Source organism: Grus americana, chromosome 1 (assembly GCF_028858705.1).
Source record: "Grus americana isolate bGruAme1 chromosome 1, bGruAme1.mat, whole genome shotgun sequence".
Lineage (NCBI taxonomy): Eukaryota > Metazoa > Chordata > Aves > Gruiformes > Gruidae > Grus > Grus americana.
The window spans coordinates 127,962,006-127,983,654 of NC_072852.1; the positions used below are offsets into that span (position 1 = coordinate 127,962,006).

The 21,649-nt window shown below is 35.7% G+C and overlaps 1 protein-coding gene across 7 annotated transcripts in view; it reads left to right on the top strand.

Annotated features, from left to right (window-relative positions):
- Positions 1-21,649, top strand: part of DMD (dystrophin) — a 1,313,294-nt gene that overhangs the window by 954,420 nt on the left and 337,225 nt on the right. For all 7 annotated transcript variants that reach the window (XM_054840966.1, XM_054843533.1, XM_054803063.1 and 4 more), the window contains one exon: positions 8,844-9,079. In XM_054840966.1, coding sequence (XP_054696941.1) covers positions 8,844-9,079 — 236 coding nt within the window. The remainder of the gene's footprint in view (positions 1-8,843; positions 9,080-21,649) is intronic.

Consider the following 21,649-nt stretch of genomic DNA (forward strand, 5'->3'; position numbering starts at 1 on the left):
AGTAAAGGAATAAACTGTTGTCCTTCCTTTTCTTTTGGTTGCTTTTGGATGCAGGAATAAATAATAGTTTATATAAATAATTTTAGTTTTCTTAGTTTTGAGTCATTTTGCATTACAGGTTTCTGTAGTAAAGAGGTTCACAGATGCCAGCCCGAGTTGGCCCTATTATGTGTACGTTGCCACATAGCTAGTTTCCTCATTGTGTTCAGGAAAGAAGTTGCCTGATTATTCCATCCGATTTTCATTAAGAAGCTTTTTCGCTTCTAACACATGTGCCACATCTAACAAATAGCAATATGGCACAAAACTGAATCTGTTACCATTTGATTGGAGATTTTTCAAGGTCAGGACCCAGTTTCACAAGCAGTTCTATTTTTCAATACAGCTGACATCAGACACAAGCTGAAGACAAACTTGTCTAATAAAGCTTTCAGTTTCAATTTTCTCTCTGCATATAGCTTCAGGAATCTCTGGAGGTCATTCACAGCATGTGCTGCAACACCAACAGGGAGAAGTAATGAAAAGAGTCTAGATAAAAAGCTGACACTATGCCTTCAGAGCTGCGTGAATAAAAACATAATAAGCAAGTTTATAAATGCAAATCTCTATGATTCTCAGAATTTCTATCTTGATCTTCATAGCATATCTTGATGTGAGGATTTGTTTCTGGATTATCTGACAGGTGAAAAATACATGCGAAATATACCTAAACCACAAAACCCTATTTAAATCAAAAGAAAGAAGGTTACAATTTTATATTTAACATCCTATTTCAGGGATCTCACAGTAGGTTACTCTTTGAAAGTATCTGTAATAAACAGGTGTGACAGTGCAGTTTACAAAGGAAACGCAGACTTTTTCTTTGATTTTTCAGGGCTCAATTAAATAAACGTCACTCTGAGAATTTTTCTTATACCTACGATGAAATATAAATCAGAAAGTGAAAACAGGAGTTGGATGCTTTGCTGTTATTAAAGACAATATGGAATCTAGGTCTACTTTTTCTATTGTATAACAAATTGTTGAAAGTGCAGCTGTCAAGATTTATGATTTAAATAAGTTTAATACTATCATCAGTCTTTCAAAGGACCACGTTCACCTGTTCCAGTTTTAAAATACGATCTGGTATTTTCTTCTGAGGAGCAGGCTTGGCAGCTTGTTTTCTTTCATTTAATTTTGTGATCAATAGTTAGTAGCAGCAGGATATACATGATTCATTTTGATTAAATCTCATGAAATGTAAATGATAGCATACTGTAGAATTCATCAGACTATTATTGATAACATACTTGGTGAGAGCACAAAACTAAGTCATAGTTGTAGTCGGTCTTTTTCACATGGCTCATGTAACATGGCTCAGGAAGGAATTAAATTAATGTTTATTTTTCTCTAGGACTATATTCAGTACACACTGCGGAATACAATGTTAGTAGTTGTCAAGAAATCTGGCAACAACACAACTACATCATTTTTAAAACACAGACAGAATCAAGAATTTGAACTTAGTTCATTCTGGAAGGTAGGGAAAAAGGGATTCTCATTAAGTTCCTAGCAAAAAAGTATCCATAACAAAATGATAGTTGATGCTTTTTTTCAGTCTTTCTACCTCAGTTTCTAGTTTTACGTCACACATTTTTTCCATGCTTTAAACCCACGCTGTCTCTCTCCCTTCTTTTTGTAACAGTAACCTGAATAATATCTGACTACCCAGATAGCATGGGCTTGCAAATAGCAGTAATTTCTTTTCTGTTTCCTTTTATATAGTAATTAGGTCTATTGACAACTACATTAAGTGAAAATATCTTTAATTTGCTAGAATAATAGAAAGGGATAGGTCTTTCTGCACACAGTCCTCTTGACCTGCGTGCTGTTCTTTGTTCACTTGTCTTTTTGAAAGACCAAAGCAAGCTGGCTTTTCCTCCTGAAAGGAGCAATGCTCATATCCTACTGAGAAATGCAGTAGCTCTTTGACATCCTTCCTAATATTTCTGGAGCTGCCCCAGAGTTAGGTCTGCTCTACAGAGAAAGAGCCAACCAAAGAGTGTGAGAAAGTGCGATCGCAGACCGTGAGCAGAGTGGAGGCCACAGGGAATGAGGAACAAAGCTCGTAATTGCTTCTAACGTTTCTACTCTGGGGCATGAGAGGATGAAAGACAGACAGACTCGTTTCTTAAATGATAGAAGGCTAAAATGAGGAAAAGATGGCAAATGAAAACCTTCTCTTCTACTCCAGCTAGAAAATCCTTTAGTCTTGCTGTTTATATGAAGCTTGTCACTGAAATATCAGACCGCTGTCTTTGCTTGTATCAGTGTGGAGTAGCAGGGAACGCAGTGATGGAAATACGCAGGTAGAGGTTTGCATTACTGACATTTCCTTCAACAATAGATCAGTGGTCGGATGACACTGAAGTTCCTGAAGGCAATTTTTCCTAAGGTCAAACTAATAGCTGGAAGAGCAATAGAGGTTAGTTTGACCTGAAAAGTAAGCATTATATGTGTTTTCATGAGAAAGCTTGACAAGTGTTTCACAAAGTAGTATGAGGCAAGATATTTTAACATTTCTGATGAAAGAACAGAAGGTGCTTGCAGTGATTTGAGGGCTTACTTCATCAAAAACAAAGCGGCAGTGAAGAGGTTGCCTTCTCTAGCTTCGAACAACTGGTTTTAATTCTGCAGATTTTTTCTGAGGATAAGGGTAGACTTGGAAATTTTTGCATGAATACTGTAATGCTGCTAAATTAGCTAATAACTGAACTTTAATATATTTCAAAGCTTCTGCAAACCTGTTCTGATTTTTTTTTTTTAAACTACATTCCATTGGCTCTTTGATATTCTTAAGAGATCACTCTGTATCTGTGTACAATTTTTTACACTTTTTTCTTCAGAGTTCTCCTTGGATAGGATAGCAATTTATGCCTGTTAAATCAATTTGTAGATCTTACAAAATTAGCAGAGGTGATTTTCATGAGACTGTAAAAGTTGGAGCTGCTGGCAATATCTTCTTCTTTATATCAGAGAACAAGCTGCCAAAATTTGGTTACATGCCAATAGCAGTACAGTGGAAATGTAAATTGTTGTCATATAGATTGACATCCAATTGAAAGCTGCATACTAAATCAAGGAACTTGTTACTTTTACTGACAAAAGGAATACTGAGAGGTGCTTGCATCATTTGTGACAGATGTTGTCACAATGTTTTTTATAAGGCAAGTATGTGACAGAATTTGATGGAACACCACACTTCGGTAGTACAAAACATGCATTTTCATGAAACCTTTTGTAACAACTGCAACAACTGCTTACTCAAAAAGACTCCTATCCTTTGGGAAAAAAAAAAATAAATGCTTTCTATAGGGGTACAAATAATGCTGCATTTTAAAAAAAAAAAAAAAAAAGCAACAGAAAAAAGGCTGTTTTAAAAAAATAGTGTTTGACTCCTTGAACTGAAGCTCTTCAGACTGCCCAGAAATGATGGTGTGTGTTTCTAGATACTGCAAAACTTAATTAGGGGTGCAGGAATCAGTTACTGAAAACACTCAGGGGGGGAAGGGGAGGAAAGGATAGGGAATAAATACAAACATGAAATTGTATTTCATTGTTAAAATATGAATTTAAATAAAAGCAAAAGTAACATTATTAGACATTTTCAAAAATAAAATTGCTTATTGATAGTGTCTTAATATTACCACAACCTTGTGTTGAATCTGTCTACTGCTTGAAGAGATCCCAAAATATTTTCCTCAACACTTCCTTTAGTTCAAAAATTTTAAGAGCTAACCAGGTAATTTTATCCTTTTATCCTTAAAAATCCAAACATATAAGTAGCCCTCATATGGCAAAAAGCAGCTCCATTGACTGTACTTTTGCACATGCAGGTTATTACTATGTTTTACAGATAAATTAGTTTTAAATTGGTTGTCAGTATCATGGATCTCTTTGAGATTCAAAGCGTTACTGCAGTATAAAGTTTGCAGCATTTCTGTTCCCCAAAAGACTGACTCCCTTGATGTAATGCCTTCTTAAGGCTTCCTTTCAAAGTTCACATGAAAAAGGTTAAAATGTTTATGTCTATAAAGAAGGGATATCTTTATTTCATGATTGATTAAGAAAAAAGCCCATGTATCATCCTGAAACATGAAAACTAATATGCATGGAATGCTCTCAACTGTTTTCTTTGTTGTCAAGTGTAAAACTCTTTATCAGAGATTAAAGTATTTCTAACAGGCCACCGTGAATGAATGTGTATAGTCAAAAGTTTGTATTTACCTTATGAAGAAAATAAGAATTTTGTCCAAAATTTCCGTGTGATAATCCATGCAATAAATATCCAAATCATTTAATATACAGTATGACTTCACCTTACTTTATGCAAGCCAGTGTATGCAGTCTGAGGTTCTGTAACCTCTCTGGGCAGACATGTGAAATATTCTACACGGAAGATTACACCAAATGAGAAACTAAAACTAGCAGAAGAGAATTTGAGTCACATCCATAATAAGAAATAATAATTTTTAGATATTACCTATTCATTTTAATTGAAACAGTGTGAATTCCCTACTTCAAGAAGTTTTTTCTTTCTTGCCTTTTAAAATGTATGTCACGAGAGCCTAAGGGAAGACTCAAATCCGTAACGACAATAGAGGATACGGGCCACAGGCAAGCCAGAAGAAATGTGTTTCTCTCAGATGTGGCTTTCCTGGCACTTCAAATCACAATTAAGAAATAAGACAATATTGTTTGGGGGGGACGACACACAAATGTTTTTGATTATTTTTGCTTTTGTTACAATAAAGAAGAGATATTAGCCTTAATATACTTTCAGTTTGTATTGTGCCAGTATCTCAGCACTTCAATCAACTTGTACATTTGTAACAAAAAACACTAGTGGTATCAAAAAATTATTATTTTTGCTGTAGCAGAAATATTGGTGGCAATATTGCAGATATTTGTTCAGCTAACCTTTAACTACTGAACAGAGAGGAAAAACAAAATCAATCATGTTTTATATATAGTTTGCATAAACAAGAAAGTTTATATAAGAGGGAGATTTTTAAATCTTAATCATTAAATTGAATATACTGGGGTTTGTTTTTTGTTTGGTTTGTGGTTTGTTGTTCCCCACCCTACCCCCAGTCTGGACTATTTTTAAAGCGGTATCTCAGTACCGTAATGAGTATCCAGTGGTGACACTGTATAATTTCAGAATATTGTTTTCACCTAGCTTTTTAATATGTGTTGATAGTTAAATTAGCTGTGGTGGTGTAATCAGTGATACTGCTATAAATTGAATCTAGAACCACCATGTAGCTAGTATATGAAAGGTTCTCGTGATGCTTTTTTTTCTTTTTAGGGTGGTTTTTTTTTTTTTTAGTTTTGGTGTCTGCTTAATTCTTACACTGACTAAAAGTGATCCATTTATACCTTAGCCTTTTGCTTTTCAATTTTTAGTGGGCCCATCAATTATGTTGAACTTTGCCTGAGGAAAGGTTCACAGGGAATACCATGACAACGTTATTTTACTAAAAGGAGGCTAAACTTTGGAGCAGCTTATCTTTCAGAAAGGTTTGAATAGAACAACAAGTCCAAACAGAGCAAGAGTTATTAATGCTACATCAGTTTAAAGATACATATTACAGTCTTCAATTGGTTTTATACTACCTGCTCCTGCTCGAGTCACAGTTTAACTAGGATAGGGTACTGCAGATTTAAATCTTTTTCCACCACATGTAGAACAGTCAGTGGAATGTTTACATACATTGTGCCAGGTTTATTTCTATGTACTGTCTGCAGTCTTAACTGCTTCATTCCCAAAGCATTCACTGTCCTCACATTATTTCCAATTTGGTTTTCAGAGAGTGTTTGGAACTGAGAATATAGCTTTACAGGACGGCAGAATGGTTGAGGTTGATAGGGACTTCGGGAACTCATCTGGTCCAACCCCCCCTACTCAGGCAGGGTGACCTAGAGGAGGCTGCCCAGGACCATGTCCAGGCGACTTTTGAGTATCTCCAAGGATGGAGACTCCACAACCTCTTTGGGCCACCTGTGCCAGGGCTCAGTCACCCTTACAATCAAAAAGCATTTCCTGATGTTCAGCGGGAACCTCCTGTGTTTCAGTTTGTGCCCATTGCCTCTTGTCTTGTCACAGGGCATCACTGGAAAGAGCCTGGCTCTGTCCTCTTTCACCCTCCCTTCAGGTATTTATACAAATTGATGAGATTTCCCCCGAGTCTTCTGTTTTCTAGGCTAAACAGTCCCAGCTCTCTCAGGCTTTCCTCATATGAGAGATGCTTCAGTCCCTTAATCATCTTTGTGGCCCTTCACGGAACTCTCTCCAGCAGCTCTCTAGCTGTCTTGTATTGGGGAGCCCAGAACTGGACACAGTATTGCAGGTGTGGCCTCACCAGTACTGAGTAGATCTAATCTCTGCTTTGTTTGCATAATTCAGATAAAAAGAAATAGAATAGGGCAGAAAACGTCTGGAGTAATTTCAAGAGATGAAAGAAAACCTGATGAATATAGATTATTATTAATTATTCACATCTGTGTGTAAAAAAAAAAAATGAAATACAAGGATGAAGGAAAGAGATCCTTTAGAGTTATGTTTTGCTTTTCATATTAAAAGCTGCTAATCTTTAACTATACAAGATACTGTTATAGCAAATAGTATGATGTTACGAAAAAGCCCTTAGAAATCTCTTTCCATGTCAGAAAAAGATATATCCATTTTCTCATCTGTTTGTGTGATTTTAATTAAAAACTTGCTTTGTTAGAACAGCCTTTTACAATAATTAATTTACTTCATAGTTATCCACGGGTATGTGATTTTAAAGTACAGAAAGGAAGAGTATAAGGATTGCACTTCAGAAATGCAAAATGATATGGATGGGTGGATAAATATATTTAATTGCAGTGTCATTAAAAATCATCGTTTGCAGGAGTCACTTTTGGTATCATAATATTGCCATTTATTCAGGCTAGATAAATAATGTATATGTTAGTTGATTTGGTAAATTGTTTGTAATCATACAGTATTTTTAATGCTGACAGCATCTTATGGTGCTTTTACAGTGACAGTCATTTAGATGCTTGTGCACAGCTTTTTCCCTTTCTGCAGTGCTGAAGAGGGTCACTGATTCCCCAGTGAAGTAACTCAAAACCTTTCTCATTAGTGAAAAATAGCTGCTAAATTCCTTGGCAAGATCAGTTAACGTTACTGATTATTTTAATGTTTCAAGTGGTTTTATGGACAAACTGTTGAAGCCTCACCTGCTACTTGTGTTTTCAGACTTCAGAGAGAGTTTGCTGAAATGGCATGAACGTCAATGGGGAAAACCATTAGACTCAGAAGTACCGGAAAGGAAAAAAAAACCCTTACTGTGTATGGGGTGACTCTGTTGTGGATTGGGTTTGTTTGTTTGTTTGTTTTTCTCTGTTAAAGACCAGATATTCCACAGGAAGAGTGCAGGAAATGGGTTTTCTCGATGCTGTAAGGAGACTGGGAAAAATGCAAACAAACATCTTGGTCCTTTAGAAATTTATATTTGGTTTTCAATAACCATATTTTGCAGTTCAGTGTTAGAAAATGCAGGGCATGCTCCACACAGCTTTATTTCAGCTTTCCTGGTTTAGCTATTGTGTTGTTTAGGCAGTTGATTCAGACAGAGATTCTGTAACTACTCTAAAAGGTAGGTATTTAGACTCTCCCTTTTCTAATGGTTTAGCACCTCAGTGAAGCAACACTACATGTTCTTGTGTTTTCCCTATTTTATATTTTTCCCATTTGGCTGCACTTTTTAAAAAATGAGAAAAAATTAACCAAATACAAGTCAGTGTAGCCTCATCTGCCATAACATTGTGCATGATTAATTGCTTTTGCATGATTAACTGGAGGGCAAAAGATAGACAAACATTTTGTAGCCACCTATTTGTAAATAACAAAAATCAAGAAGTAAAAATCAGCCTTGAAATTCTGAATGATCTCATGTTACATGCCTCTCTGTTCAATGGTAGCTATCTGTGGCACCTCTCGTCATTTTTGACTGCAGAGAAAGATACTGTGCTTTGGTGTTGGGTACTTCCCCAATCCAAGGAGTGACTAATTAATAGATTATTTAAAACACAGCTAATAGAGCAAGAAAGGACACAAAGGAGAAGACGTGACCTTTTTCTCCAAATAGAAGGAGAAAAGTGCACAAATATCCAAATAATAGCCCATAATATTTTCAGGTTACCAGGAGGAAAAATCAAGAGTCAGCCAAGGCTGAATTTCTTGTTGTGTAAGCTCCCATATTGGTCATGGAGCCTATGGGAAATACTTGCTGGTAACAGCAAGTGAGAAGATTTTTGGGGAGACAAATTCACAGCTACTGAGTGACTGGAGACCATGGAAAAAAACGTGTTTCTAGATACATGGTCATATTGTATATTTACATACATATATTACATTGGATATCACAACCAACCTTTTTTTCAATCTGCTTCCAACCTCAACAGATCTGACCACACTACCAGATTTTGGAAGATGACTCATATGTAGCAATGCTTCAGTGACCTTGAGTGAGGGGTTCTTATTACACTGAGATCTTTGCTAGTGTTACTAAGTCCCACTGGTCTTTTAAGGATGAAATTTGAATATGTTAAGCATACACTATAATAGAAATACTGCGGAAAAATGCATTCATATATTCTTTTAGGTTTAATTTTTATATTTCCAGTAGACATAGCATCAAGAAACGAACTTATTTCTGTGTTACCTTTTCTACTGCATAAATTCTGTTACTGAAATAAACACTTATCTTAGTTCATTTATTCAGTAATTTTAGCATTTTTTTTTCTTTCAGTAACTTCTGGTGAAACTGTTGCTGTGGATACACAAACCAGGGTAACCAAGGAAACCACCACCTTCAAACCAGAAATGCCATCTTCGGTGCTTTTGGAGGTTCCAGCCTTGGCTGACTTCAATAAGGCATGGGCAGAACTCACTGACTGGCTTTCTCATCTGGATCGAGAGATAAAATCTCAGAAAGTGATAGTAGGTGACCTTGATGATATCAACGACATGATCATCAAACAAAAGGTACGAGAAACACTGATTTTTCAAGTTGAAAGCCTCATGATCTTTATTCTGTATTAAATCATTTCAACAAGAAACACAGGAGATGATAGGCTGCAATACATGCAATTGTTACTTAAGGTGCTTTATCCCATAAACACAATTGTTGGATTAAATGTTAAGATAATTAATTGAGGGGAAAAAAGAGTATTTAATAATTTCTCTGGTATTTAAGGCAGATGTCTTTATCTTTCTATTGCTTGTGCTGATTGTGTAAGAGTATGCATGCCAACGGTTGAAATAAAAACCTCATGAAAAAGAAGGAATTGCATAGTGAGCTCCAGGTTGCCACAAGGAAAGATATCCTGTTTCATACCTTCTCTTATGTTGCTTCTGTAATAACTTTCTGAAAAGCTTATATCCTGCTGCTGTTAGGTTATGAAAAGCTCCTCAGTTGTCTTAAAGAAAAGAACAGCTCATTAATGCAAGTGTTTTGTCAGCAAAACTGCATCAGTGTTACTTATCTTTGAAAACAGAGAAAAATATGGAAATATATGTGCAAGGGAAGAAAAGACTAAACTTTAACTTTAGCTGCTCGGTAGCAATAAAAGTAATTTGGTATTATACAGTTTGAAGTAATTACCTGCCTTCTAGATTTAACATTGCTCAATATAAAAGATTTGGCTTGCCTGTGCAAAACTTTTCAGTGTTAAATTTCCACTCAGTTCAGTTCTAAACTGAGTTTAGGACTTTCTAATACAGGATTCTCTTCTGCTTCCTCCTCCTCCTAACAAAAATCTGATATATTGTAAGGAAGATATTGACGCTCTTTCTCTTTGCTTAAATTAAAAAAAGAGGGAGAAACAATGGACACATTTTGCCTAGCATCTGTACTAAGCAGTTTTATAACACTATGTATATTAAAATATGCAGATGTCTCATAGAGTTCATTCTGCTTGTTTTCTTATATTTCCCTTTTTTTTCCCCATGGTTTAAACTTTCTGGGTTTGAGACTTTTGTTTTGCTTTACCTTCTAGATTAAGAAAATATTTGTTTCATCTTGATTAATGATCACAATATTTACCGTGTGGAATTATACAGTGTTTTATGAATTAAAATATTTTAAAAATAGCACGAGTATATTTTAATAATAAGTGATAATTGCAGTATCACCTATACAGGACACTAGATTAAAATAGCTGTTATGTCATCTGAGAAGGTTGAGGGCCAAAGAAGTCTTGTTTGTACATTATCTTTTAATCTCTTTCAGAATTGTTTTGTTTTTATAATTTTATGTTGTCATATACTTGGTTCAGAATTATGTGGTTTTCTTACTTATGCCTCATTTTAGCATATTTTTCTGGCAGGCAAAATCCATAGCTTCCTTCCTTCTGTAGATCTCTTTTACTCAAGGCTAAAATTTTTCAGCTGGTTAAGTCAGCACTGTTGCAGTCTTCCTCTCACTTATGCTCCTGGCTGAGTAGCCCTGTCTCTTTTTTTTGATCCCATGCTGTGCTGGTAACAAAACCAGCAGGAAAACTCTTTTTTGTTGTGTTTACCTCTCTAATTGGCTGTGCAACAGAATGTGACATTTAATATATTCTCTGATGAAATGGAAGAATCAATGTCTAAATATAGACTGGAGTTCTGTTAACTGGCTCCCTCTTCTCTAGTAATCATCTTAATATCACTTAATAAGTGGAAATGAATGTAATGAAATTTTGATTCTGTTCCTAAATCTATCACTGGATTATTAGGTGAGATTAGCAAACAGAATTTTCAAAACTGACAAAGAATTTTAGGTTTCTCAAAAAAAACCCCCAACCCTTGCTTTCTATTGTGTAGAGTGTCTGCAGCAGTACGTGAGCTGATGAAGTTGGACTTGTGGCTATTTGGCTATTCTGAAAAATCAGTCCAGATACAATCTAAGTTGGAAATCCAAAAGTAGATTTGTATATTCTGTAAAAGATCATAGTCATACCTCTCCTGTGGTTGTGATTTAAAAGTCATTGAAAGTCGCATTTTTGCATTGTGCTTTATTTGGAGAGTTTGTTGCACCTCTACAGGGATCTCAGTAAGCTTAAATAGAAGTTCTGTCTTAGTAGATTGACCCTTTTTTTTTTTTTTAATTCAGTTTTTCAACTGGTAAAATACCATCTTAACACAGCTGACTCATTCCCTTATTAAAATACTTCATTATAAAGATACATATTCCATAAAAGATGTTTTATTATAATGCATCTCTAGGTACCCAGAATTTAGAACACTTCAAACTGCTAGTCCTATTGGTGTGCTACCGACCTCTTGCTGTTTTGGGCTTTTGTTTCCATTTCATATTTCTTTCAAAACAGAGCGCCACATTTCTAATAAGAAATTGAAATGTCAAAGCAGACATTTTAAAAGCAAAGAAATCCCATATCCTAGCAATGTATGTAGCAGGACATTTTCCAAATAACCCAAGTAAAAACAAGTGCCCTTAAGTTGTCCTTTCTTTCACAGCAGCATGTAATGTTGAAGCTAAGTCTCTGAGGGCATTTTGGTTAAGTTCATTTCAATCTGTTTGTGTCACAAGATCACAGCCACTAACTCTAGCTTATTTTTCCTCCATAAAAGTTTAAGACATCATTACCGCCCGCTCAAGCTTTGCTTGAACGTGATCACAGGGAATTGGTACTCTTGCATGAAGAGAATGTAGAAAGGTTAATTATGGAACAAAAGAAACAAAAACTGACAACTATTCTAAAAAAGACTTGTTTTAGTGGCGGCTTCCCTTTAATGAAAGAAACAATACAACTTAAATTCTCCTAAGTGGTGCACATACTATGTAGTAAAAGGAGTATACTAAAAGAGTAGCACAATGGCTATTAATTTCAAACATCTATAGTCAATCTTTCTGTCAAATGAGTGGTATACATTTCTTTCAAGCAAATGCATTACATATTTTAGTCATCTATGATTGTATATATCTTGTTAAATTCTGTATAATTAAACTAAAAGACACTAAAAAGTTTGTAGTAAAGACATTTAATATTAGCATCACTGTCATCCATGTTTTCATTAGAGGAAAATTATTATATTTTATCTGCTTGAAGATTGATGTTTTGCAGGATTTGATCATCAAAGAAATAAATGTAAGGCAGGCTGACAAGAGACTCATATGTTGTTTCTTTAGACAACCTTCATCTGCAAATAAAGTTCACAGGAAATTCTGAGAATATATAATATGCCAAGATGTAAGTAGCTGAGGGACATAACAGAATGCAGTTTACACTGTTGCTTCATTTCACTGTCCTTACTTCAAAACAATCCAGATGTCTTTGGAATGAGATGATCTTTAAGGTCCCTTCCAACCCAAACTATTCTATGATTCTATATTTGAAGGTCAGGTTGGGATTCTTCATAAAATAGAAAATTGTGGACAGAGGAACAGGGCGATAAACTACATTTTGCTGCATTATGGAGAAACAGAAACCTCTTCTTACTTAAGACGCTAACGAGCCTTTCCTCAGAAACTCTGCTTTGGCATCATTGTATTTTGAGGAAGGTTTGCAGTAGGAATAGATTTCTACTAAAAGCAGTGAACCATGGAGGCTGTGCAAAGCTTGAAGATAATTAACAATGCCATTCAAAGAGATAAAATACTATAATCTCCTTAAATTTTGAATTCTGTCCATGGATTTTGCCAAGGCCTTCTATCCATCCAAACTTTTTGTAACGTGTTATTGAAAACATGGCTTTCAGTTTTACTGGATGAAAATAGATTTAGTAAAAAGTGTTATAATAATAATATTACTAATGCATTTGACTGCAAACAATTTTCAGTGCCTACTTTTACTCATTGGTTCTGAGACTATAGGTTGAGTCTGCACTGTTAGGTGCAGTGGAAGACATTCATCTGAAAAAAGTATTTATGTAGAACAAGACCTACAGCCAAGCTAGTTACTGAGACTTTTAAGCAAAGGAGAGGAAAAGATACTTTTAGATAATGATTTGTGTCATCCTAAAGTAGTCATCCAAAAAGATTCAGCTAATTTATTTCTGCTCAATTAATTTGTCACTATTCAAAAAGTAGGTTTGATCTTCTGTCAATTAGAGAAGTAAACAAAATTGGAATGAAGAGATTGTTTTCACTATTAATTACCAAATTGATTTTTCAATAGCTGAGGATCTTGTGCAGCTGATGATAGTAAAATAACTCTTAAGGAAAAATATTGGATTATAAACTGTGCAATTAACAGACTTCAGATGAAAGAGTGGGCTTAACTGATATTCCCCTTATTTGAGGATTTTTTACCTATCCTTTCCCATGGTTACATACTATCCATTTCAGTACACAACTTTATAATTATACATGCTTTTTTGTATGCAACCTTACAATTAATATTCTCATAGATCAGAAGAATGGGAAGTTTTTCTGTCCAAACTGTTTTCCAACATATTATTTGTGGAAATAAAAATACAGTTTTCCAATTTTATATCTTCTTCTTACAGAAGCCACTGTAATTGCCAAATTAAAATTTGTAGTTCTGTATTATGGGGTATGAGTCAGTGTACTCTAAATATGTCCATGTTGAATTAAAACTTGTAGTTACAGCCACAGGCATTTGTGTCTGTCCATATAATTTATATCAGAAGTGTAAGCTATAGATAAAGTGAAGTCCTCAACCTTTTGGATAGTGTACTTCAGGTTCAACAGAGGTGTGAAGAAGTTTCACATTAGTGACATATGCATGAAAGCAGCCATGTAACACAAATTCAAATAACGTACTGTTGAAGAACATCATAGAAGATTTTGCACTTGGGACTGAGTGTTTTCCAGTTTAGTATTCTGAAGTGCTTAAAGGGAGGCGTTTGCTAGTCCAGAATCAAAGTATGGTGCCAGTAAGTTGGGAGCTGCCATTCACACTTTCAGAATCAATCTTCAGGAGCATATTTGACCCATCTCTCTCTCTGTGCTGTCATGCTGCTTTGATGGTTGTTTTTCAAAGCTTCTCATTCTCTAGGATCTTCTATTTCCATACGAAAACACAGCTGCAGATGTTCCCTGGGGCACTGCTGGATCAGGATCAGCTAGCTCCCAAAGCAGGGCTGGAGCAGAAACTGATTCTGCAGTGTGTTGGAGGCTTCATTGGGGTTTTTGTGCATCTCCTTGGACAGCAGAATCCTACACATGACTTTATGGCTTAAATGGTTGCAAAACCTCCTTTACCTGTATGAATTTCACCATTGGATATATTTGCTCAGGAAACTACTGTAATTTTTTTATGTATATTTCAGAGTGTTATTGTTGTTCTATTTAACATGGGATATCTAGGAGAATTCTTATTTTATACTGTGTCATGCTGTTAGACTTTCAAAATTAATTTTGAGAAGTACCGGAAAGCTGTTTTCAGGTTTTGAAGTGAATAAAAAAACCTAATAAATTAACAGATTTCAAAATATATTAGGAAAAGTTAGAACTACAAGGCTGAAAGATTTTAGCTTTTTATAGAATAGAGGAAAATGAAAAAATATCTGTCAGCCTTTAAGCTTATTCTTAAAGGGTAGAAAATGCAGCAGGATGCTCTAGAGGGCCTGTAAATATGAGTCTTTAAAGAGAAAGGGGAGAAAAAAAGAAAAAATTCTATTAATCTGAAAAGTAGACCTCAAAGGATAGAGAATATGTGTCAAGAGACTCTTTTTTTAATACTTTATCACACATAAAGACAGCTGATATTTTAAAATAGCTTGCCCAGCTCATTACAGTGTGTTAGAGAGTATATTTGTTTTCTGCAACAATAAAAACGTTCTCTAAACTCTGTCTTTTGGAGACTGATGAATAGCCATTCTCTTATTTCTCTATAATGTTAATCACTAGGACATGCATAAAAATTTTACCTCTAAGGATCTAATTCTAAACTTGTAGAAGTAAAAGAGATACTTTTTTCAGTTAGTTTTCAGTCAGTTTGTAAATGATCATCCAAAGAAAAATACTTAATACTGAAATTGTGTCTAAAGATAACTTTCCTCTGTTTGCTTTTATTGGCCTATTGTGAAATAATTTGATTATTTTTTTCCAATTCCTGCCAAATAAGTTCCTGGGAAAAGATAAATTATCATGACTAGTGCAACTGGCATGCTGTTAGGTTCAGCAGGGAAAGGACAAGAGTGTAGGAACTAATGTTCGTTTTTATTTGTATGGTGAGTATTAGAAGTATGCACTTTTCACTAGGGTTGCATTTTTTCAATAGCAAATATATTTTTCTGTATTTCTAAGTCTGATGTATCTTATAAGTATAATTGACCTATTCCATCAACTCTGGACCTGACCTAATCTTTTATCCAAATCAACCTTTCATTGTGCGTGTTTGCATTCCACTAGTATGTGCAACTCGGAGACCTGCTGCTTTGGGCCCTCTACGAACATACCATGGGTATGAAAAGACTGCTTAAAGTTCTGTGCTGTCCACAGTGTGAACCATGGGGAAATCCTGCTGTGCTAGAAAGTGTAAAAACTGTTTAAACCTCCATGAGTCCTGCGTGTGCCCAGGCAGGAAAAAAAAAAAAAAAAAAAAAAGCCTAACTAGATGCTGGGCTGCATTTAATAAGACCCTAGCCAGCGTGCTGGGCAAAGTGATCATTCCCTTCTAATCAACAACTGTGAGACCACATCTGGAGTTCTGTGTCTAGTTTTGGGCTTCCCTGTGTGCAGAAAAGACCGGCAGGGAGTCCGGTGCAGTGCCACCAAGGTGGTCAGGAGCTGGAGCACTGAATATATGAGGAGAGGCTGAGAGCTGGACTTGCTTGGTCTGGGAGAGAGCTCGGGAGGGACCTTATAGCTGCCCACAGCTGCTAGATGGGAGGCTGTACAGAAGATAGAGCCAGACTCTTCTCAGAGGTGCTCAGCAAAAGGATGAGAGGCAACAGACACATGCTGCAGCAAAGGGAATGCTGATGAGATATTGGGAGAAAAAGTGTTCATGATGAGCATAATGAAACATTGGAATAGGCTGTCCAGAGAAGTGGTGGATCTGTTAGGACAGTTACACAAGTTTTAGGGGGCTGTATTTTTGTATCCATATTAATATACATTGTTAGCAGTAATAACAAGAAAAGGTAAGAGTGACTTTGGTTTTATTCAGAAATTGTGGGAAATATAAAAGCAGCTTGTTTCTAAATAACGATGCAATGTATAAAATTCTAATCTAGTTGTAATCATAAAATGCAAAATAAAACTAGGGGAAACAATTGTATATTTGGTCATTTTATGTGTGAGGAGATGGAGCTCTTAGAGAAATAAGTTTTCTTCTGCAAGAAGATAAAAACATCAAATCCCAGCAGAGCTTCCTAATGAAGCTGATCTTGAAACATAGTTATTTTACGTGGAAAAGAAAACAACCCCAGAATTTTAACTAAAAAAAAAAATCTACCATCTTGAAATGTGCCCTATTGGTTTCTCAATGTGCCAAGGGTACTCTGATACTTCTATAAACACTGCTTAATAATAATAATAATAATAATAATAATAATATAGATTCAGGGACTTGTTAGCAGATGGACAATTCCCTCTTGAGGCAGAGCAGGCAGCAGTGTCATTATCTTCTTTTTTCATGAAGGGATTGTTTAAAAAAAAAAAGTCACTAGCTTTTTTAAGCTGTGGAATGTGTCAAACAACTAGTTTCTAGAGACTTAGCTCTGTTGCAGTAAGTCAAATTCTTTGAATTCTTTTTTCTTTTTTCCCAGTAGAATACCATAATAATTTTTTGCTCTTAGAGAAGATCTCGTGGAGAGTTCTCTGTTGATTTACATGGATATATTGTTTTATAACACTCATGTGAAGTAATCAAAACTATTCAAATAAGTAGATGACTCAAACATAAGCAGGAGGCAGACATCTAACTCACTAAACCTCCTGCGAAATATTTAAATTTTATGCTATGCAGAGCTGTTTAAAAGTGAAAGGTAAAATTTATAAAAACATTGTAAGAGGCAGAAAGGTATATTTGTTTTCAGGGGCACAGGGGTCTTCAATATTTTTCTCCATTCCCTAACCATTATACGTATTTATTTCTTCATGTGACCCGCCGCTGGGCATGCATTGTCAATAGATTTAAGATGAATAAACAGTAAGTTCCTGTGGTTCTGGGGAGGGAGAGAAGTAATGGGAAAGAGAATTGCATGTCTTGGGAAGCTGGCATTATGGAGGACTGAGGAGAGAGGGACACCGTGCCCTGCATTTGCCTGATCTTCACTCGCTCGCCCCACGTTCTTCACCTTTGTGGAACGTGGCCTGTCTGTTTTCTTCTGCCTGGAGGCCCCTGTGGCCTGTCTCTTCTTCCATATAATCTCCTTTTGTTTCTACTAAACTGAATTTTGCATGCAGAAGATGAGGACAAAATGTATGATTTTGCCTAACACCTCTAACAGCCGATGTCCTTTGTTAATGATGAACAACATGCTGAAGAAACACTAGATTGTGGTTTCTAGATTCTCTTTTTCTTTCACTAGTCAGGGAGGGTGGTGGGAGGGGGTTGTACGTTTATTTTTGTTTTGTTTGATATAAAAATAATACCTTCTTCACCACTGCAAAAATAAAATCTCAGGCATTCATATTAGCAGATAACAAATTTACAACGTAAATAGAATGTTAATTTTTCAGGTTACTATGCACTGCAGTGAAATCCTAGGAAATGGCTGAGTACACATTGAGCTTGAAATGTGAAAGTAATCCCGTTAAAAGCAATAAGACTATATGTTTTCCTCAAGAAAGACATTAAAGTATTTTTCTGAATTGAACCAGAGAATTCAGCTCTTCACACAATCAAGTGCTGAGGGAGGACTTAATTAAAAGGAAACAGTTTTTGTAGTAAATGTGGGCCATTTCACATTACTCAAACTTCTCATCTGTCTCTGTTGCTAGCTGATACAATAAGCAAGGTAACAAATCAATTCCCAGCACTGTATTCTGCTGCTTTTGTGGACCGTTGCTCTTATTGAGCTAAAAGATCAATTTAAGTTATCACCATGGCACTCCTAATGTTCATGTGTTTTCTGCTTACGTGAAAGTTTTTGTGCAGCCAAATGTGAATTTCATACATAAAGATTTAGTCACCTCAGCCAGCTCCCAACTTTCTTTTTCATGCTTCTGGACTTGTCAAAACCTCCAGTTGAATTGTTAAACATGGAATTCACACTGGGGTTCATGCAGTTCAAATATTGCCACTATCTACTCTACTTGCTCAAGGAAAGTTTTCCTGTTAGCCACCAACAGGCAAGTAACTCAGCTGCTGCAATTATGTGCTGCTCACAGAAGTACAGCTTAAGGAAAGAGAATGCTTATCCATCTTTTTCTCGAGGGATTATTATAAAACCTCCAATCAAAAATAGTCAATAAGTAGGAAGACCATTCAAGGTGACAAAATATGAGCTCAACTGATCCACTGAACAAGAAAAACATATAATGTTTGATGTTCATTTTTGTATGCTTAATTAACTAGACAAGAGCAGGGTATCCCAAACGTGTAGTGCTAATTTGTTAATAACTACTGATATTACGCTTTTTGCTGATGTAAAATTTTAAAAATAGATGATAAATTTGCAAAAAATGCTCTTTGATCTAGAATATTGCAGTGCAATGATATTTTTGGGTGGATTTCCTTTAAAAAAAATCTATTTAAGTGGAAGTTAGGTAATAGAATCAACACTGGAAAGATGCTGGAAAGCAAGAGAATTGAGAGTTGTAATTTTTTAGCATCTCACACATCTTGCCTTACTTGTTGATAACAGGAATGTGGAAATAGCTTAAGAAGAGAAAATAAGGAATAATAGGAAAGAAAGTGTAGGCCTAACAAAATATCAAAGTAGAACAATCAAAACAAATAATTGTAGATGATTTCTAAACATGAAATTTTTTTCTATATAAGCATAAAGAGTTAAAAAATATAGATCATGTTTGAGGTTTTTGTAGCTGTATGTATATAAACTCTGATTTATTATTGAGGAGATCATAATTGCCTAAAATTCAAGTATTCTAACTTGATTAACAACTTGACCAAGACTCATCCAACTTATCTCTGAATTCAGTAGAAAGAAACTGGCACATCTGTGGTTTAGTCTGTCTGGTTCTGAAGTGGACATCTGCAACAGGTGAGGGAAATTGCTTCCTGGAATGGCTTGTTTCACTCAGTATGTGCTTGGTGACAAGCTGAGGTATAGACACCTACCTACACTTGGTCCCACTCATCCCTGCCTTTCTGGTGGGGCAGTTTTCTACTGGAAAATATCTGTATGACAGACCTGTGTTCCACAGGGAATGCAGTGACTCTGTGGTTGCCCCCAGTCAGATTCCTGACATAACCCTGCAAACCAAGCAGGTTTCCTGTAATGTGCAGCAGCCAGTTCCCACCATTCGTTAGCACAAGCAAGCCCCTGGATAGCCGGACCAAAGGCAGCGATGTAACTCCTTTGGGACACTGGAAAACTGCCTGACTTCTCTTTCTGTCATCTATCTGTCTCCTTTGTCACCGCTGAATACCATAGCTCCGAGTTTTGGTTTATTTTTGTATTTTAAAAAACCCCAAGCCCCCAAAACAAAACCATAGAGAAATTGTGTTCTAATATTAGCAGTAGTAAAGTGAAAATCTATATTTTCGTGTTCAGAGTGGGTCCTTTTTGATGCCTTAACAGAACGGTTTGACACTGTTTTTCTGGGAAAAAAATAAAGTCAGCACTTATTTCTAATTAGAGTAGAAGCTGCTTTTAATATTTTGGAAAAAAAGTTGTTCTGAGGTAATACAAAGATCCTGGTGGTTTGTTTTTTGTTTTTTTTTTTTTTCCACTTTCCTGGTCAGAGAAATATCTGTTAAATTTTTTGACCAAGAAGCAAAGAAGGTAAAAGAAAGAAATAATTAACAGAAGATGAATTTAAGCATTTCTTTGTCTGTGAGGAAGAATGATGTCTTTTGGGCTATTGTGAGTTACCAGAGATGTCTTACTGCATATGTCACACAATCATTTATTCAAACAGACAGTTCTGAAGGTGACATGGTGTGGGACTAGATCTCAGGGTAAATGTCCAACCTTTTGACATATGTTTGACCATATGAATGGGACTGTTTTCCTTTGTGGTATCTTATGAGTGTGTCTTAAATTCCTACTGTGCATCGTGATCAGCACTGATAACATTTTTAACTGTTCTTATAAATCCTTGTACCTCTTCATATGTTGCCCATATGGCATAATATTTCTGTGATGAAAACTGGTATATTTGGCACATTCCTATAGTGACATTCAGATGTGGGATTCAGCTCTGACAAAGTGATTTTGTTTTGCAGAGAAACAACAGTGCATCAGAAACCATAAAAATTATTAACTTGTTTGCTCGTAGCGTGATTTCAGGTGGGGCTTTTTTTTTTCTTTTTCCAGACCTGTCATTAAAGCATGTGACAAAGAACAAGAATATAGATGCTATGGAATCAAATGATATCTGTGGGTACTAGATGATAACTGTAAGAGCTTAGCATCAACGTGCTGTGAGTCAGTTAATAAAATCAACTGTCTCAGCCATTTGCATTTTGCAAAGATTCCTTGACTAATTTAGAGGAAATAAAATTAGTAAATTTAGTACTAATTTACTGAAGAGGAGCTCTCATGCAGATTGGTTCAAGTCAGGGGGAAGTGCTTTGGAGGCAGTGGAAGCTGATTTGGGGATGAGCAGAGCCAACCGGCCCTTCTGAGCAATGACTGTGAGGTGCATCACACCATGTTGGGCCTGATGTTATGAACTCAGAAATAGCACTTCTGCTTACCTAGGCTGAACTACTTGTTCCAGTACCACACACACCCCTGCAATAATAATCCGCAACAGATATTGTTGATAGGATAAATTTAGAGACAGAAGGGTTTACAGCATAAGAATTAGTAGGGTTTTGTGCATTAAAATTATCATACTCATAAGGTGTACTGGAATGGGAAAATTTGCATATTTATAAGTGGTTTCAGTTAGGACTTAGATCATTGTTCTGAGCTGGGGAAAAAGTAGGTGAAATTGTCTCAGAGGTCTTATGGTTTGGTTAAGAGGAGACAGGAAAGATGGATGGAATGCAGGGGGAGAGTAAAGGGTAGCAAGAACAGTGTAACTGTTGAATTGCAAAAGTTTGCAAGACCCTTAGTTTGTCTCCTTTAACATATAGTTCTATAAAGGTACATATTGATGAAGTGCAAAAATTCAGTGAAGGAGAAAGATTTGTAAGGTAGAAATGCTCTTGGTTTTTATCTAGATGAGTTTATGCAAATTTAATGTCAGTAAATTTCCCTCCCCCCCTTCCCCCTCTTCCTGCTAGACTGCAGAAGTTTTTAGGTCAAACATCACTCGCCTTCTGAGAACGATGTCTAACAAGTATCTTTCTTTTAAACTTTCTAGCTAAATATGGTGAGATTAAGGAAAATCTTGCATGTTGAAACTTCTATTCAGTCATATTGGTTCATTTTGTATATTAGTTTCTGGTTTTTATTAAATTATTTTCCAATATTTCTTGTCAATGTGAGAATTCATATATTTAGTTTAATTATGAATATTTTTTGGATGAATGTAATCATTTTGTATGTCTCTAATCA